At 44.0% G+C, this 20,720-nt stretch overlaps 1 protein-coding gene across 1 annotated transcript in view; it reads left to right on the top strand.

Annotated features, from left to right (window-relative positions):
• Eva1a (eva-1 homolog A, regulator of programmed cell death) overlaps positions 1–20,720 on the top strand; it is a 52,405-nt gene that overhangs the window by 26,880 nt on the left and 4,805 nt on the right. The window contains exon 2 of the mRNA XM_028762421.1: positions 3,644–3,804. Coding sequence (XP_028618254.1) covers positions 3,705–3,804 — 100 coding nt within the window. The 5' untranslated portion in view covers positions 3,644–3,704. The remainder of the gene's footprint in view (positions 1–3,643; positions 3,805–20,720) is intronic.

Below are 20,720 nucleotides of genomic sequence, written 5' to 3'. Positions count from 1 at the left end.
TGTGTGTGTGTGTGTGTGTGTGTGTGTGTGTGTGTGTGTGTGTGTGTCGGATTTCTCTTTCAGCATCTGAGAATCAGCTGGGGTCAAGCAGGTTTAGAACTCTGGCTGGCTGCAACCATCCTCCTCAGTGATGGCCAATTCTTCCCTTACTTCTCTGTTCCTGGCAGTCCACCTCTCCCCAGGTAGCTATCAACCTCCAAAGTTACCTGCATAGGGACAACCTTACCCCCAGTTTACTTCCCAAGAAAGGCACACTGCTTCTGAGTATAAGGTGCAGTGGGCTATCATGGGGGAACATTTCATTTCTGCAATTGCAGTCTGTGTGCATGGATGGACTCAAGGCTATGGAGACTGTAAATTTGTAACTGTGGGAACGAGGTTACCTGTAATGTGGAAGCTAATGAACACAGCATGCCATGTGACCAATTAACCATTCAATCTGGGTCCTCACAAGACAGGGCATGCCGTTGTCTTCATCAGGACAGCAGTGTGTGGTCAGGAAGCCAAGATGGGTGTAATAGAAAGAGATGGTTTCTTTCCATTCTTTTGCAGTTTGTTGGTAATTAGGTGAAGAAGCTGTGGACCAGTATATGAAAGAACTGCTATAGAGCTGGGGGTCTGGGAAGATAGCTCAATGGGTAAGAGCACTTGGTGCACATGAAGGCCTGAGTTCGAATCCACAGAACCCACTTTAAAAGGCTACAATCCCAGGGTTGTGGGTGCCAGAGACAGAAAGGCTGCTAGCTGCTAGCCTAGCTCCAGATTCAGTGAGACTCAGACTCAAGAAGTTAAGTGGAGAGCGACATAGAAGAACATCTGTCACCCTCTTCTGGTGTTCGGATGTGTTCACAGTGCATGTGCAGACACCCTCTCTCATTCACACAACAACTGGTAGATGCTGCATTGCTAGACGAGCATTGACAGAGCGTTTGTTCTTTAAAAATGACTTTTTCTCTGGAAGGATGTGGAATTGACCCAGTAGGTTATCACTTGGGGAAAGCTCTGGCTTTGAAAATATGTGACTCGCTTCCTTTTCCAAGATAATCTCCATCATTTCTAGCATCAGTGTGTCTGAAGGACTGAATCCTAGTCTTGGCATGGACCTTGTACCCCATGAACCACGGGAGTATTTCTATGGCGGTTCCCTGTAGGATGGGCCATTCTGAGCCAGGGGATCTCTGCTTATATGTTGATAAGCCAGTGTTCGCTTGAGGTATCTACTTTGGAGGACTTTGCTGGTCGCTTCTGATCACTGAGACACTGCATTGTTGAACCAGTGTTTGGTGCAGTGTTCTTATGGGCGGGCACTGGTAACTCCTTGCTGATACCTTCCTTTCTGGGACAGGCACACAGGATTCCTAAACCTGAGGATGGCTTAGGCTGGACTCTGAAGTAGTGCTACCTACTCACTCTAGAACCCTGTGAACACTTTTAGACCGGATTGCTCTTTGTGGCTGACAACTGTCCTGCATATTTTGGGATATTTAGCAGTATCTCTGACCCCAACCCTGGATGCCAGTGTCACCTTGTCTTGTAGCTATGGCAACCAGCAATGATGCTAAACACTGTCAGATGTGTGCTGAGAGGCAAGACTGCCTGGGCTGAGAACAGCCTTCTTGGAGCTGAGAAGGGACAGAGAGCTTCCTGAAGGAACATGGCATAACCCTGTGCACAGGAATGGCTGAATGTCTCTGTCCTGTGCTGGTATGTAGCTTCATAGTGCAGTGGCCACACAAGCCCACAAGGGTCATATAGCATGTCAGACACTGAGGTTAGGATTTATTGTGTCTGGGGTAGAGCCTAAGATTATGCAGACCTAAGAAGCTGCCAATTAATGTTGGTGCTGCTGCTACTCAGATGATACTCAGTGAGGATGTAGACCAGGCTGTACACTATGGTCCCTGGAGCCAACTTGAGATCACTGTGGGTTTTTTAAAGTTTATTTTTTAATTTAAAATTATATGTATATATGTGTGTATAGGTACATGTATGTTAATACGGGTACCTGAGGAAGCCAGATGAGGGTGTTGGGTTCCTTTGAGCCAAAGTAGTAGGTGGTTGTGAGTTACCCAACGTGGGTGCTTGGAAACAAAGGCAAGTCCTTCATAAGAGCAGTAGGTGCCAAATGAAGACCACAGTCAAAGGCATGGAAACATGAAGGTGTTTGATGCCCTTGGGGAGTTAAAAACAATCTGGCATTGTTGGAGCATTCAATGAGTTTATATCTGCATCTGTATGTGTGCAACGGGGGAGGAGTCTCCTTAGGAACTAAGTTTAGAGTCATACAGGTGTTAAGAAGAGGAATGGCTGCAGGCTGAGGCTGTGGCTTTGTGATCATACCTATGTTGAAGAAAGATACCCCTGCTGCTGAGTGGGTACTCACTTGAGTTAGGAAGAAAAGTCATCAAAATGAGCATGTGGGACACTCAGAATTGAGAGGTGTGGCCTGCATCAGGGAGCAGTGATGAGGGCAGGTGGGAGGGGATGGATCTGAACTTAAGATTCTAGCAGCTTCCTTCTCTTCCTGGATCCTGGAGTTCTTGAATCTGTTGATCCCAGAGCTGGTGGTGAGGAGCTGGCCAGTGGCCCGGTCTCCCATTATTTACCTGTATCCTTCAGGGTTCACCCTTCAGAAATGCTAATGGCTACTGAAGGATGTGCTCTGCTGTGGCCCAGAGGCTGGGAGGAGGAGAGCCATCCCCTCCCACCCCCACCCTTGTGCCTCTCACTCTGCAGCGGCCAGCCTGCTTTCAGCTCCCCCCTCTTCATTCTGATTCTCTACATGAAAAAAAGTAATAAAAAAAAAGTTGGGTATCTTTTCAGGAGGTTCGCCTACTACCTGTCTGCTATACCTCCAACTCTGATATAACCAAGTATCTCTAATGGCTCTGGTAAGCCAGCCCATCTCAGACTGATTTCCCTCTTTTGCTTTAAGGAGGGATAGGTGGTTACTGTTCACTTTTCTACCTCCAGAGACTATTCCCTTCCACAGTAGGTGAATCTCCCTGCTTGCTACCCTGCTTTACCTTTTTTTTTTTTAAACCCCCTGTCTCCCTTCTGAACTCTGAGATCCCTGTCCTTGTTTTAATCCCCAACACATTATTGTCAGGGTCATGGAACCTGGGATCCAGGAGCAGATTGAGCTCCAAAGTCTTTCTCGGCATTTTAGAACTGGTCACACAGTGGCAGCTGTGAGATAGGCTGGTCCATCACCAAGGGTGGCATGTTTTGATCCGAGGGACCAGGCACCTGATCAAAGTCCATGTGTGATATGTGTTGTGTGCCATTGGTGCAGGCTTCTAGAAAAGAACAGGAGCAGAGCAGTCCCTGAGGTGATGATGTGGCTGTAAGGGTCCCTTCCTCAAAGATGAACCAGGAAGAATGCAATGAAGCATATGAAGACTGGCTAGAGGGAAGGCTGTAGTGGGACAGAGAGAGGGGAAAAGTCAGGAAAAACACATAGTGTGTTACTTACTGCCTCCTGAAAACCAGGCACCTCACCTCACCAGATCTTTATGGCTCCCTGATTGGGAAAGATGGCTTCCTTTGGGAACTGGCTCTTTATTACTGAGCACAGACTGCTGGAAACACAACCCCAGGAAAGCAGACTGTGCTTCATTTCTCATTTTATGTCTCCAAACAGGAGAAGAGAGGGAGGGGCTACGCTGAGCCAGAAGTATCCAGGAGCTCTTCTCCGATGCCACATGAAGCTGCCCCTCAGCCCCAGCACGGAACCAGTGGCCACGGAGCCCTTGGGAATGGCTCTGCTCAGCAGCATCCTGGCAGCCTGGTCCTATATCTCAGGTGGGTGCTGATGTCTGCTGGCCAGGGCTGTGACCCAGGCCAATTCCTGCTGGCTGGGTCTGACCTTACACTAGGAAAGAAGTGAGTGGTCACCACAGGGAGGTTCTGCTTCTTTGGGTTTGAGATAAAAGTTCTTCAGGTAATTATTTAAGAGGGATATTCTCTAATTTGGCAGGTGAATGTTCCTAACAGCTTTGTCTGTCTGAAGAAATACTTAGGAACCTTTCGGCCATGGATCACTGCTGGTTTCTTTTCTCGGCACATCAACCAATAAGGAGGAGCCCTCCCTCCAGCCTGAGAGTTTCTGTAGGTTCTCAACCCCACACAGCGCGCTCTCTCTCTCTCTCTCTCTCTCTCTCTCTCTCTCTCTCTCTCTCTTTGTGTGTGTGTGTGTTCTGTGTTTCAGGGCCCATCTGAAGTGCCTTCTGGAAGAGAGGGACCAGGAGGTGTGTGAATCTTGGAGACACTGATGCTTATTAGCCTCTTCTTGATTCAAAGTTGTGCTCTTCAGCAAGATGGCTGACTTTCTCCTCAAGAGTTTCTCTCTCGACCAGACACTGTTTCATATAAAAGCTGCTACTTAATAATATATGGAAATGCTTTATCATTTGAATGATCAAACTTCTGTCTTGCTGGAGTGGGAGTTTTAATCTTTAATGTTTGGATAACTTGCTTCTGTTTTGTTTTTGTTTTATTTTGCCTGGAGTTGTCTAATATTGTATGAAGAAGGATTCCAAGGTTCTGATTCGACTCCCTTTAAGGGAAGAGTTTTATTTTCTAATTTTCTAGCCAGGGTTCATGTTGGCAACTTAAGAATTCAAATGTAAAACCCAATGCTTCTATTTACAATGGCTCAGTCATTGTAGGGACACTTCTGAGGGCCAACTCATCTGGCTTATTTGTTCTTGGCAAGATGGGGCATGTCTGAATTACTTTTCTATTGCTTTGAGAAAATACCCTGAGAAAAGCAGCATAGAGAGAAAGGGTTTGCCTTAGCTCATAGTCAGGGGCACAGTCCATCACAGTGGGGGAGTCAAGGTAGCAGGAGCCTAAAGTGGCCATCTGTGTTGTCTCACAGCCAGGAACAGAGATCGGGGACTGAAGGCATGCTGCTACTAGGGTCTTGTTATCTTTCTACATAGCCAAGATCCTCTGTCCTGGAGTTGGGTCCACCTTTTCCTATGGAGATTGATTGTTTTCACATTAATTAATGTAATAAATACAATCCCCTAAGGGATATGAAATTGGGAGGGGGGTAAGTGTGAGTGTTGGAGGAGCTGGGGGAGGAGGGTAGGTAACTATGATCAAAATTCATTGTATGCAAGTAGTAAGGAATTCTCAAAAGGTTAAAATAATTTTTTTATAAAAGATCATCTCATGGACATTCTCGGAGGTGAGCCTTAATCTAAATAGTCCCTCATAGGTGCACCTAAAGTCTGTCACATTGACCATCACCATTAGCCAACACAGGGCATCTAGTCCATGGGTGCCACATATATTGGTTCATGACTCATAAGATCCAACTCTTATCCCGTTTGAGGAAGGCCTCCTTCCTGGGCATCCACACACTAGTGGGATTTCACTGTTATTTTTTAGGGATACAGCTTCTCACAGACTGTCTTCCAATGCCTCGTGTGCTTGTTCCACTACTGTGGTTTATGCTGGTGACTGAATCCAGGGCTTTAGGCAGGCTAAGCAAACACGCTACATACTGAACTGCCCTTCTAGACTCTTTGCTGTTTCTTCGAGCTGTGTGGGGATAAAGAACACTGAAGCTAGAGTAGATACATTTGGGGCTGTGACAACATCTTTGCACAGTGACTGGAGGAGGGTCCACCTACTCTGTCCTGAAGACTTCCTCAAAGTGAAGCAGAGGGCAGCAGGAAGGTCTGGGATTTCCACAGGCTCAAGGATACCTGCAAACCAGCTGTTGGATGAAAGATGAAAGGGCCTCTGGAGAGAGCAAACAGAGCACTGGACTTTGGCACTCTGCTCAGTACAGGAGGCACCTGGCGAGTTTCCATTTTGACCAGCCTGACCCTGAGTTGTGACCAGTGAATGTGGTAATTCATTGAATTGGCTGCTGTTTACAGGGGTGTCTTGTGATCTTGTTGAGTCTGAAAAAGCTCATGGTCCTGTTTTTCTGTCTCCTCCAACCTTTCTTCTCCCTATACTCTGAAATTAAGTGTTATGTGGGATGCAGTAAAACTTTTGTCTCTTTCAAACAAGCCTATGGAAGGGGGATGCTGAGGAGATGGCTCCTCAGATGAAAGCACATGCTACCAAGCTTGACAACCAGAATTCGGATCCCAGGATCCACATGGCAGAAAGAAAGAACCAACTCCACAAATTGTCCTCTGACCTCAGCGTGCACGCTGTGCACCAGTGCCTCTACCCCTAATTAATACATATGAACATTGTTCACATTTAATAAGCATGAACTAAAATTTAAAGTGAATGCCATAAAGTGAGGATTTGTATCTCTAAAATAAAATTTATTATGTGTAACAAAAGACAATGAGGGGCTGGAGAGATAGCTCAGTGGTTAAGAGCACTGTCTGCCCTTCAGAAGGACCCAAGTTCAATTCCCAGTACCCACATGTAACTCCAGTTCCAAGAGGTCTCACACCCTCACATCAATGTACATAAGATGAAATAAAAGTAAAACTGATTAGAAATGGATTCTGAGTGACTAAACAGATGGCTTAGCAGTTAAGAGTGAATACCCAAGACTTGTAGAGAACCCCAAGTTTATTTTACCCCCCACCACACACACACACACACACACACATGAGAGCTCACAACCCCAGTAACTTCAGCACTAGAAGATCTTAAACCCTCTTTTGGTTCCCACAGTCACCTGTGTGCAGGTATATATGCTCACACATAAATATACACAAATATCATTTTTTAATAATTCTGAAATCGGGAACACTCCTCAATTATAAAGGCAATGAAAAAGAATTTTTAAAACACAAAGATGAATCAAATAGGTAAAAATAGTTACTATCCATAAGGATAAATTAGAAGCAAAATTAAAAACCATGGCGAGACTTGTGGCGATACTTTGATCTTGCCTTGCTTTCTCCCCTGCCCCTTCTCCTCTGTCTGGTTGCTAGTTTCAATAGGACCCAATCTCTAGCTTACTCTCAGTGCTTCAGTTGTATGCTGATTGATCTTCAGTGTCAACCTGAATGGATTGAGAAATGCCTAGAATTTGGGGCACATGTCCAGGTTTGTCTAATAGGTTTTTCAGAGATTGGCACATGGAAAGTGAACCAAATGGGGAAGACTCATCGTGAGTGTAGATGTCTCTATTCATAAGCTATGAGTCCAAGTAGAACAAAAAAAGAGGAAGAAGGAGGAAATGTGTGCACAGGTGGTATCTTACTGCTGTTCTCTGCGACTTTGATCAAAACTCTGAATAAAACAACTTACACGAGAGAGAAAGGGTTCATGTTAGCTCACAATTCCAGGTTAGAGTCCAAAACTACAGGAAACTTAGTGGCTTGAACTTGAAATGGCTAGTCATATCCACAGCCAAGAGCAGAGAGAGAATGAATGCATGCATGCTTTCAGAATAAGATCCCCTGCATAGGGAGGTGCCACCCATAGTGGGCTGAGTCTTCTCAACTCAATTAACTCAACCAAGACAACCCCTCATAGACATGGAAACAGGTCAACTTGATTTAGACAACTGTCATTGAGATTCCCTCTCCATAAGAGTCAAGATTGTATTAAGTTGATAATTACAGTGCTACTCTTTCTGAGTGATGTGGTTCTTGCTGCTAGCATTGGTCATTGACATCAGATTACAGGTTAGTCCATCTTTCAGTTGGGACTTCCACCAATGTTCTCCAGGGGGCTTCCAGCCCTTCAGCCTGTATCACTTTTCCCTCTTACTGCTTCCAGCTGCTCTAACAATTGAACAGGGATTGGCGTCCTCAGCTTTCCAGCCTGCATACTGTGGGACTCTATAGCCTCTGATCAAGAATCTGATAAGTTTTCCCTCCTCCTTCATTCTATTGAGAGAAGAATCCTGACCATTACAAATTGCTTGTCCAACCCATGAGGCCCATTTCCTTAGCAACACATTTGCTACTTGCTATTGCACATAGCTGTCTTGGTCCTTTGTCTAAAGTGTGTGTGTGTGTGTGTGTGTGTGTCAGAGGTCATATGAGGTGTTTGAATATTCCAGGAGAGAGGGAGATAGAAGGTTGTGTAAATCTGGGAGGCCCCTGTTTGCCTCTTTCTTAGCCCAAAGTTGTACTTTTCTGCAAGATGGATGACTAATTGAGGGTGTCTCTGTAGAACAGACAGTGTTATCAGCTTGATCTTTGGTTATGTGTGCAAATTGTCCCACTTGAGTGAGTTTTTTGTCTTTTGGTAGCTGCTTTTGTTTTGTATCTGTTAGCTGGCATTTCTGGATGTTGTCTGAAGAGGAAGGGACTGGGGTTCTGATTAAATTTTCTTTGAGGAAGGGCTGGCTTTACTTTCTGATTCTCTAGTGAGGCTTTGTGTGTGTGCAGGTGTAAGCCAGCAGACCCACATGGCCTCTGATCCCAGCTGAGCCTGTCCCATGGTGCTGTCGCTTTTAGATACACCTTGTCCAATGAATACGAGACATGAATAGACACTGTAACTGCAGTAGAGCTGCAGATCTTTCACAACAGCTGCCCCAACATGAACTGTTTCCACACTTAACGATATCATTTGGACAAAAACACTCCCTGAAAAGAAATGATAAACTGTATAACTCAGGCTGGCTCCTAACTCATGGCAATGCTCCTGCCTCAGCCTTACAGGTGCTGGGATTATGATTATAGTTACCATACTAGACTGACTCTTTCTTAAGGAAGAAAAAAGTTACTAATGATAGATGTTGAAATTTATAACAGAAAAATTCACAAATTTAATAATCAAAGAGTCCCAAGAGAAGAGTCCCAGGAGAATAGGCGACAAAGGACAAGAATTGGCAGTTTGCATAAGGAAAAATGCAAATGGCTGCTGAAAGTGCACAGCTTAAATTTCTAACGAATCCACCAACAATGAGGACAGGGTTGGAAGTGCGGAGAGACAAGTGTGTGCACACATACACTGATGTACTCACCGATGGATGGGCGCTCTCTGGGGAGCAGTTCAGCAATATCTGCCCAAAGCCTAAAATGTGCATATATTTACATATTCAGGAATCCCACTGCTAGGAATTTCTTCTAAGGGAATAATTAGAAATGTAGGCAGACACATTACAAGAGGACAAGAACTCTCAGAATCATTTTGATGGAAAAGGTGAGAAAAATTTGCTGAATAGTAAATGAAATAGAAATATGTAAATGCTGGACTAATAAGGGGATAAGGACATGCGTGTATAACGTGTAGCACATGCACCTCTGCTATCTGTTTTAAGTGGGACTGCATTCTGCTATAATTTGTATGCAAGGGCTAGGATAAAGTAGGTGCCTGGGTACTTTTCATATTATTCTAATTAACTGTATTTTTTGTATGTTTTTTTGGTGTGTGGTACTATGTGTACATGTGTATACATGTCCAGGGGACAGCTTCAACTGTTATTCTGCAGGTACTGTCTGGCTTTTTGAAGGTACAGGGTTTCTTTCTGGTCTGTAAGACAGAGTAGAGCCAAGCTGGCTGGCCAGTAAGCCTCAGGAATCAGCCTGCCTCCACCTTCTAGGCCCTGGGATTACAACTCCCATACCCATCCTTGGATGTTGTTTTGTTTGTTTGTTTGTTTGTTTGTTTGTTTAATGTGGGTTCTAGGAGTCACACTCAGATCCTTGTGTTTGTAAGGCAAGTGATTTCCAGACTGAGCCCCACCCCAGCCTGCTTAGCTGGATTCTGTAAGAATAGTATTTGATTGGAGTACATAAACAGAGAATTCCCATTTCTCTCTCTTCTTGAGCTCCATAGCCTTCCGAGCTCAGCCTAGACTAGACTTCTGTGTACCCAACGCAGAAATAAGATTTTTTACTTGTAGAATCATCTTTGCAGACCACACCACACTGGTTAAGGTCAGTCTGCTCACCTCTTCCACTCTTTTATTGTGTTTCCCCTTCATGCCCCTCCGTCACTGATGTGATTTGAACTCCATCTTGTATTTGCCCAAATTACCATAATGATATTATCCACCACCTTCCTGCCAGATCCTGCTGAATCTGCAGTTTTGTAGTAAAATGATCTATAGTGCTGACATGAGGATGCAGTTCACTTTATTTTATTGCTATGCAGGGATGAGGGTTGGAGTTCAGATCCCCATCACCCACATCAGCACCAGTGTGTATGGTAGCCTGCCTGGAATCCCAGCACATGGGAGGTGGAAATGGGAGACCCTGAGCTAGCTGGAGTGCTAGATTAGCCAAATGAGTAAGTTCTGAGCTCAAGTGTTGAGCCTCGAACTCAGTGTTTACACTGCCTTAATATGAAGGTGGGGCCATCAAGAAAGACGCCACCAGATGTTGACCTCCGGCCTCCCTCTACATGAATGTGTGCATACTTATGTGAGCAGGCATACACACAGGCACATGTCACTTGCACATACACATACCAAAATAATCCAAATGCTTTCTATGCTTTATCTGTTACTACCATTTTAAAGCTATAGGTAGTGTAAAATCTTGGCCATCTAGTGAAGCCGTCTAGTAAGGCTGTCTAGCGAGGCTGTGGAGTTCTCTCACTCATCCATGTGTTATGGTTTATATATGCTTGGCCCAGGGAGTGGCACTCAAATTAAGAGGTGTGGCCCTGTTGGAGTAGGTGTGGCCTTGTTGGAAAAGGTGTGTCACTGTGGGGGTGGGCTTTAAGACCCTCATCCTAACTGCCTGGAAGCCAGTATTCTAGGAGCTTTCAGATGAAGATGTAGAACTCTCAGCTCCTCCTGCACTATGCCTGCCCAGATGCGGCCATGTTCCTGCCTTGATGATAATGGACTGAACCTCTGAACCTGTAACCCAGCCCCAATTAAATGTTGTCCTTCTAAGAGTTGCCTTAGTGTTGGTGTCTATTCACAGAAGTAAAACCCTAACTAAGACACCATGTTTTCTTGAGTCATGCTTTTGTTTTTTGTTTGTTTGTTTTTTGGGGTTTTTTGTTTTGTTTTGTTTTTTGAGACAGGGTTTCCCTATGTAGTCCTGGCTGTCCTGGAACTAAGGAATCTAAGAAATCTGCCTGCCTCTGCCTCCCAAGTGCTGGGATTAAAGACGTGCGCCACCACCGCCCAGCTTGAGTCATGTTTTATTCCTTCTGTCTCAGCACTTGTATTGAAGGAGTCAACATTTTCTATCTCAACCATTTGCAAGCAACTAATTAAGCAGAATGCCATGCTTTACAAATAGGGTAATATCATTAATAATAATAACCTCATTAATAATTCCTAATAAGGTTATTAGAAAGAATAAATGGAATAATTACTCATTTTTAACTTAATGATTGGCTTATTTAATGCATGTACCCAGCTCAGCCAGGCCTCCATCCTTTTAGGGTTTTCCTTTAAAGTTACCTTCTCAGTGAGTTTCTTGCTGGTCACTGTCTACCTGCTCCCATCAGCACACCACACATTGGGCCCATCTTGTCCTCTCTTATATTTCGCCTTAGCACCCCATGAAAAGACATAGGCAGAAGTCTAATCTCAAAGCTGCCTGATCCATCCAGTTGCATTCATAGGCTTTGGTATGTCCTTCTGGTCACCTTTCCCTTATTTTGTATATGAGTGGTGAATCAAATATACTAAGCATTATGTCCCAGAGACACTGTAGGTCAGTGTAGAGAATCTTTCTTCTTCTGCTAGGCAATTAATTATTTCTCCATAGCTGACCCTTTGCAATGGCTAGTGGGAATGCTTAGATCTTTCTCAGAGCAGTGATAAGTAACCATGGCATACACAATCCAGTTTATTTCCAGAATTGGTTTCCCAAAGTACAGTGGCTGGATCATGTCCCATCCACATTCCAAGGATAAATGTCACCAAGTTGCCACCTAGAGGGCTTTTCTAATTCACCCATTTATAAAGAGATATATGTTTAATCCCAGCACTTGGGAGGCAGAGGCAGGTGGATTTCTGAGTTCAAGACCAGCTTGGACAGCCAGGGCTACACAGAGAAACCCTGTCTCAAAAAAAAAAAAAAAAAAACAGAGAGAGAGAGAGAGAGAGAGAATCTGATAGATGAAAAAGGCTCCATAAGTATAATTTAATTTCTGTAGGCCAGGGGTCAGCAAACTCTGATTTTCTATAAACTGTCAGAGTGTTTTCAGCTTTGTGGTCAAGCCTATGGCCTACCAGTTTAACTCCATTGTAAACCAAAAGCAGACAAAGGCCATATAACTGGACAGACACACTTGCATTTCAGTGAAACTTTTTGTATAAATGCAGTAGTCCTGTCAACTGTAGCTTGTAGCCCACAGTGTTCCAGTCCCTGTCAGGGGACATTTTTCATAGGTCAAAGACTCGTGTCTATTGCGTTTTCTTTGCTCAGATCTTTTCCAAATTTTCTCTATTAGTTGGTACTTATTTTTTTTTTAATTATTTTTTATTTGTGTATTTGGATGTTTTGCCTGAATGTATATATCACCTTTGAGGAGATTGGAGCATGAGATACCCCGGAACTGGAGCTACAGATAATTGTGAATTGTCTTGTGGGTACTGGGAATTGAACTCTGATTCTCTCGAAGAGGAGCTGGTGCTCTTAACTGCTGAGCTCCCTCGCCAGCACTGTGGTTTATTTTCTCAATGCTTTTTGTTATATATTGATTCTGTTTTTCTGATCATATAACAAATACTCTTTTCTAATTTGGCATTTGATCTTACATATATAGTATTTTAGTGACAAGGTTTTGGTGGATCATTGAAGGTGTGTGTGTGTGTGTGTGTGTGTGTGTGTGAGAGAGAGAGAGAGAGAGAGAGAGAGAGAGAGAGAGAGAGAGAGAGAGAGACAGACCATGTGTATGTGTTCCTGAAGTGCCCAGATGAGGGTCTTGGACCCCCTTGAGCTAGAGTTATCAGCAGTTATGAGCAGCCTGATGTGGGTGCTGGGAATTGAACCTGAGTCCTTTGTAAGAGCAGCAAGCACTCTTGACCACCAACCTCTCCCCTCAGCTCCCCAGATTTGAACAGTTGGAGTCTCCCTTGCTAGGAACAATTTGCTGACAGAGGTGACAGAGGGTTTGCTTTCATGTGAGGCCAAGGGTCAACCTTGAGAGTCCACTTGCCAGTACACATGAAGAGCTATTGTGATGTTTAGCCTGCTTGTCACAATTTCTTGAGAATTCTTGAAGGCAGTAGACAACAAATAAGCAAAGAAGGAAGCGGTACTACAGCAAAGGTACTCTAATGCTACATCATCATTTTATTTTATTTTCTATGTGTATGGACATTTTGCCTGCATCCACCACAAATGTGCTTCATGTGCATGCCTGGTGCTTGAGGAGGCCAGAAGAGGGTGTCAGATTCCTGGAACCAAAGTTACAGATGGTTGTTAGCTGCCATAAGGATGCTGGGAATTGAATCTGGGTCCCCTGGAAGAGTGGTCAGTTCTTAAAAACTGAGTTCTTAAAAACTGAGAAATCTCTTCAGTACTCATGATTGCTATTTTTTTTAAATATTTTTTTCAACCAACTAAATATCTGAAGACAGGAAGGCCTTTTTGTAAGCAGTGGTACATCACTGCCACTGGCTGAGCTACTGTAGCTACAGTTAGCTGAGGCTTGAAGAGGGATGTGGAATGAAGAGTACTGTATACAGTGTGTGAAATTTACTCAGAGAAAAATATATAAATTGTTTGTGTACCCTGACTAGGGCCAGGGAAACACAAGTAAATATGTACATGTATATACAAGTCAAAAGGCAATAGTCCACCTCACTGCCCTGTCTATTGTTTTGTTTTGTTGATGTTGTTAGATTAATGTTGGTCTCTTTAATTTTTTTTCAGTTACTGCTTTCTTTAAAAAGTTGTCTTTGTATATTTATTTGTGTGTATATGCATTGATGTGTGCTTATGTGTGCATGCACAGGCCATGGCATGCATGTGGCTATCAGAGTATAACTTGTCGGGGTTGGTTCTTCTTCACTGTGTTGGTCCTAGGGATCAAATTCAGGTTGTCAAACTTGGCAGCAAGCACCTGCACATGCTGAGATATCTTGCTGGCCCCATTCCCTATTCCTTTAATGTTATTCCATCAGATAGATAGGTAGATAGATAGATAGATAGATAGATAGATAGATAGATAGATAGAGATATCTCATGATATATATCATGATATATATATATATATACATATATATATTTAGATATAGATATTTATAGATATTTATACATATATAGATATTTAGATATAGATATATTTATAGATAGATATTTAGATATAGATATATCTCATGCTCTAACACACACTGTTCAGATATAAAGTGTCTCTCAAAAGGCTATGTGTTATGAGCTTTGTCACTGAAGGGGGATGTTGTTTTGGCAGTTTTTCTAAAAACTTTAGGAAGTGGAGCCTAGTTAGAGGAGTGAGGGGTTCTTGTAGATACCTTTTCCCTGGCCTCTTCCTGGCTACTTCCTCTCTGCCATGCGGTGAGGTGATCGGCTTTCTTCTGCCACACACTGCCATGGCCATATCAGTCCATGTGCAGGGGCCAAGTGACCATGGATCCAATCCTCTGTGTCTCAGTTTCATTTCTGTTGCTGTGATAAAATCCCTGACTGAAGCAACTTTAAAGAAGAAAGCATTTACTTACCTTACATTTGCAGATTAGAGTCCATCATTGCAAGAAGTCAAGGCAGGAACTTGAAGAAGTTAGCATATATCATATCTAATGTCAAGAGCAGAGAGAAGTGAATGCATGAATACCTACCGTTCTGCTCACTCTTCCTTATACAGCCTAAGACCCAAGCCCAGGGAATGGTGCTGCCTACAGTGGACTTGAACTTTTCTAATCTTTAAAGCCAGCAAGACAATCCTCCATAAGCCAACCTGATCCAGACAGTCTCTCTTTGTGTCTCTCTTCTCAGATAATTCCAGATTGTGTCAAGATGACAGACAACTTTGTAAACTCTGAGCCAAAATAAATGATTAAATTGTCTAGCTTAGATATTTTGGTAACAGAGACAAAAGGCTAACTAATAATACACATATATAGATACATTCACACACCCATACATATAGTAAACTTATGGACATATAATGAATATATTAACTGAACTTTTAGAGTTTATAGTCATGATTTAATTTAAATATCATTCATGCATCATATTTATAATAAATGCATGAATGGGGTTCTGAGAACCCAAAGTGACTCATGCATTCTGCCCTCAAATTTCTCACTGTCATATGGAGAAGGTAATAGCTCTATAGCTGATTATAGTAGAAGTACATAAAGTGCTACCTAGGCTGGAGGGACTAATTAGTCATAGAGCGTAGACAAGCATTAGTCTTAGTCTTCAGCAGTGATAAAGCTGGAGTCAAGTATGCACTGGAGTTTTCACCCTTCCTTTCTTGGGCCCCAGGGTAGCCAGTTTTCTTTCAGTTGCTGTGATAAAATACCATGCCCAAAAGCAACTAGGAGGGGGAAAGAGTTTATTTAATCTTGTAGGTTACAGTCTATCATTGAGGGAATCCAGAAACAGGACCTGGAGACCACAGAAGAGTACTGCTTACCAGCTTGTCTCTCCTGGCTTGCTAAGTTTCCTTTCTTATGTAGCCCAGGTCCACCTGGCCAGGGATGGCATCTCCCACAGTGGGCTGGACCCTCATGAATCAAACAGCAGTTGAGAAAATGCCTCATAGATATGGCCAGAGGCCAGTCTGATCCAGACAATTCTTCAGTTGAAGTTCTGTCTTGCCAGGGGATTCTGGTTTGCATCAGGTTTATAAAAACAAAGGAGTACACACACTGAGAGGAGAGAAATGTGTGCTGTAGACTGGATAAGCATCGAGGATGTGGAAGCTTCCTTGTGGGGTGCTTATTGCCTAGGGGATGCAGGGAGAGGGTGAAAGGGGCCAAAGGAGCAGAAGTCAGACTGGCCCGGCAAGGACAGATTCTATAGTATCCCTTGTTCCCAAGCAGGACAACCCAGGGCTGGAAGAGACTGAGGGAAACCTCCCTCCAGCATTTCAGGGAGGCCCGGAGCGTGTTAGAAGACTTTCCTTTCCTATGGTATGGGACAGAATCCCACAAAGAACCTTATGATGATGCTCACTGAAGAGATACTGCTAAGTTCTTCCTTAATTCACACAACCCTGGTACTCTCTTTAAAGAGAACCCATGTCATAAGCACATTTCCTTCCCCTTTAAAGACTGAACACATTGAGGAGTGAAAGAAACCTCAGGCAGAGGACAGAGTACAATGGCTTGGGAGACCAGCTGACCAGGCCAGATCTGGGGTAGCTGAGCCTTCCTACTGTTTTCTGGGCACAATCTGACTTCCCAGCATGCAAATGAAATCAGCCTTAGGACCTCCCCAAAGGGCCTCTTCCTGCCCAAGAAAACAATGACCCTGCAGGAAACAAGATAGAGTAATACGTTTATTTTTATTTATTAAAGGAAAACAATGACAAAAGCCCTCTTCACCCTGCTTCCTGGGTAATTAACAGATGTCTGAATGTGGTCAAGACCAGGGTGGGTCATTGGCCAAGAGGGAAGTGACCTGAAGCAGGAAGCATTAGAGGAGTGTCAAAACAAATGGTCTAGGACTCCAGTGATATAGACAGAAAGGTGAGTTAGCATGATTCAAATTACACCAGCTTGGAAAACCTGCTTTGGAACATCTGCTTAGTACCCACTGGGTCCTTTGTTCTGTGTGGTTGCTTTTACTGAACTTCTCTTGAAGTCTGTATCTGGGATGCTGCACGTAACAGAAAGGGTTTTCTTATGTGTAAGAAAAAGCTAGTTAGGCTAGAATGAGAATAGCAGGTTTTAAATGAAGTTCATGTTGGTCCAGGGCTATAATCGCACCACTCAGGAACCGGATGGGGAGGAACACGAGTTTAAGTCTGGTCTGGGCTACATGGCAAAAAGACATTTTATTTTCTGATCCTGGCAAAGATTTGGTAAATGGGAGCTCCCTCTGTCTGTCTGTCTGTATGTCTGTCTACCCATCTACCTGTTTTCTTGTCTGTCTTCTATCTCCTATCCACCAACCATCTATCTTTCTTCTAACTTATTACCTGTCATTCATCTATCTATCACCTGTCAATCACCTATCAACCTCCCTCTTCGATTCTTCTCTTTACTTCCTGTTTCCTCTCCTTCCCTCCCTCCCTCCCCCCCCCCCCCCCCCCCTCCCCCCCCCCCCCTCATTCCTGAGCATTTATATGCGTATATATGCAATATGTATTTTTGTCTATGCCTGTGAACATTCTTTGGGTCCAATGTTGGGGAAGGGTTACCTTAATTTCTTTCCTTTTGCTGTGAGCAAACGCCTGGTAAGAAGCAATGTGAGAGAGGAAAGATTTGTTTCGGCTTGTATTCGAGGGGATAAAGTTATCATGGTAGAAAATTTGTGGTAGTAAGAATCTGTGGCTGACCTACCGCATCTTGAACAATCAGAGACCAGAGAGCACAGGATGTGGGGCAGGGCTATCCATCCGCAGGCCCACCCATCCTCTGACATACTTCCTTCAGCTGGACCCCCCCCCCTAAAGGTTGCATAACTCCTCCAAAGAGCAGCACTTGCTGTGAACTAGGTGTTCAGAAATGAGCCCAGAGGAACATTTCACATTAAGACTACAAAGGAGTCCAAAGTGATTCCACTTGTGATAGGATTGGAAAGTGAAGGGCTTCTCCAAGTTCTTACACTGTGTCTGTTCAGTGTTGGAACATGCCACCAATGTGAGTGTGTCAAAAACTCATGGTCTGAGACCATGGTCTTGTAGTGTGTAAAAGAAAAAACAAAAACAAAAAATATTTTTTCTTCCCAGCCCCTGCTCCCAGAATGATGACTCTGGGACTAATTATTTATTAGTAAATGCCTAGGTCATATACTTCGGCTTGTCCTCTGACTTGTTCTTAACTTATCCCCTTTATTCTAATCTGGATTCAGTTACATGGCTGGTTTCTTCTCCTTGTCTTCTTATATCTGTCTCCTCAGAGTTCCTGGAGTGTGTCTCTCCTTTATTCTATCCTGAGTTCAGCTACCTGTTAGTTTATGTCTGTCTCCTCAGAGTTACAGCTCTAATCTCTCCCTCCTCTATTTCCCAGAATTCTCTCTCTCCCTGCCTGATGTCCCACCTCCTGTTTTCTGCCTCAGCTCATTGGCCATAAGCTTTTTTTATTGACAGGTGTTGTTTATAAAAGATTCTCTCTACAATGGTGATTGGAGTTTCCCAAGACAGGAGCAGAGTTAGAATCTGTTGACTGCTTTAGTGGCGTGAACTCTCCAGAGGTCTTTAAAGGTAGTCTACTCTGTAAAAGTAACTTTTATTCACCTGATGTAATTGTCTTCTCAGAGGCTTACTGCTGAGGAAACTCACCTTTTGTAGCTTTTGCTGAACCCCGCCCGGCTGGCTGGTTCAACTCAATTGTTCTGGCTAAAAGTTCTTTCCAAGCTGACTGATTCAGTTTGGCTTCTCTCGGCTCCTCACTGAATTGTTATTAGCCTCAAACTAACTCTGGCAGTTTGTTCTAATCTTTTGCCTCCTTATTCTCTGGCTTCGGCTGCCTCTGCTGACCTGCACTGAATTTGGGGAATTCGCAAATGAACTCAGCCCCACTGCACTGCACTCACTGCACTGACTCAGAACTGACTGAGCTCTCAGCTGACAGATCAACTGTCTCCACTGCATTGAGCTCATCTGACTGGACAGAACTGGTTGACTAGAACTCAAGAGATCTGCTTGCCTCTGTCTCCTGAGTGCTGGGATTAAAGGTGTGTACCACCATGCCTGGGCTCAAGCTTTTCTTTAACTGGAGTTTGTTATACCAGGCTGGCAAGAACAACTATGTAGGCCAGACAGTGGTGGTGCATGCCTTTAATCCCAGCACTTGGGAGGCAGAGGCAAGTGGATTTCTGAGTTTAAGGCCAGCCTATTCTACAGAGTGAGTTCCAGGACAGTCAGGGCTACACAGAGAAACCCTGTCTTGAAAAACTAAAAAAAAATAAAAATAAAAAATAAAAAAAAAGTAAAATTTACTCCAAGTATATTTCTAGCCTATCAGTATGGACTCTTTGAATCAGAGCTTTGTGTTTACATCACCTGCATCCTTTTCAGTGGCATGTGGATGTGGCAGCCTGTAATTTCAGTGCTGGGAAAATGGAGACAGGATATGCTAGGAGCAAGCTGGCTAGTTAGACTGCCCAGAAAGGCAAGTCCGAGTTGAGAGGCCCTGCCTCAAAAATAAGATGGACAGCAATTGAGGAATGTAGTGGAATATTTTCCTGCTACATTTGCAATAAGGTAGGTGATTGGGCTGTATAAAAGGTAGGCAGAGTGAGGAGTCAGGAGCAGAGAAAGAGAGGAAGAGGAGGGGAGAGAAGAAGGAGGAGGAGGATAGAAGATGGCTTCAGATATAGTGTGTCTCTAGCAGTCTAAGGTGGTTATAATATCTAGGTTAGATAATTGGGTAACAATTCTAATTGTGTGGGCATCTTGTTAATTGAGCATTTCCAAATATATAAATCCATTGGATAATCTATAAGCATTAGGAGTCTTCGTTCTACAGGGTACCACAGGCATAGCAGGAATGTCCTGGGCTCAGCCGAGCATTGTGGACAGTGTGGTAGATTGGCAGAGCCAGCCACCACGCCGGCATCTTGTCTCATGGGTGCCAGGGCCGGTGTTTCTAGATAGCCAGAGCCATGGTCCAGAGCTGGAACAGCAGGAAAACAGAGCCCACAGAGCTGGAGAAGTGGGAAAATGGCAGATGCCCAGGAACAAGCCAGACTGGGGCAGTTTTCTAAATATTACCCGTTATGGAGGAAGAATTTGGATGTCAGCTTGCACATGTATGCATGTGTAGGTTCACCACACACAAGCATGCAGGAAACTAAGCATTTGAAATGACTTAATAGTATGTGTTAGTCCCAAGGAGCTCTTGCCTCCTGACTGTCAGTATCTTATTTTACACGCTGGCCATTTCTGCACTTGATGGTGGCTCACTGTGATATATACAGTTCAGGTTTGTAAGGGGAAAGGACACATTCAGTGAGAAACTTTGGGTCATGGTGGGGATAGGGCAGGCGAACACATTGGCAACCAGGATTTCAAAGCCAGCCTGGCCTACGTAAGATGTGTGTGTGTGTGTCTATGCATATATATATATATTAAAGAACCTTCTGCTAGTATTCCCCTCCTATGCACACTTTCCCACTGTAAAGATAGTGTACCCTAGAGCAAAGCTCACAGCCAGAGCCTAGGCTTTCTTAGACTCAGCAATACAGGCAGGGTCAGTGGCCTAAAGGGCCCTGGTGATTGTGTGGGAAGAGGAAGGACTCTGGGCTTCCTGACAAGCTGTCACCTCAGGTACAATGACCTTATTTCTGTCCTGTGCAGACAGTGGCAGAAAAAAAAAATCAATGCTGGTAGCACCTGGGGTTGGGTGTTTGGAGCTGAGTCAAGCCTTCTTTAGAAGAAGGGATGGTTGGATCTCTCTGCAGAGAGCAGCCAATCCAGGACATGGCCCCGGGGGAGGTTTGATTCTGGTAAACAACAGAACCCATTTTCTAGCAAATAGATTTTCATTTTGTTTTTTTTCCCAGCGATACACTTTTGAATTATCACTGGAATGAGGTCTGATGAGGTCACCCAGACTGAGTCTCTCTTGCCTTTCAGAGATCCATCCCCTGAGCCCTGACTCAACTCATTGCAGGTCTATCTCTGCATCTGCTCCTGTGTGCTGCCCACATGGTCCTTTCACTCTGTTCCAGACTCTCTCTCTCTCTCTCTCTCTCTCTCTCTCTCTCTCTCTCTCTCTC

This window comes from Grammomys surdaster, unplaced genomic scaffold (assembly GCF_004785775.1).
Source record: "Grammomys surdaster isolate TR1022 unplaced genomic scaffold, NIH_TR_1.0 133, whole genome shotgun sequence".
In the NCBI taxonomy this organism is placed as follows: domain Eukaryota; kingdom Metazoa; phylum Chordata; class Mammalia; order Rodentia; family Muridae; genus Grammomys; species Grammomys surdaster.
This window is presented reverse-complemented; position numbering and strand designations above follow the sequence as displayed.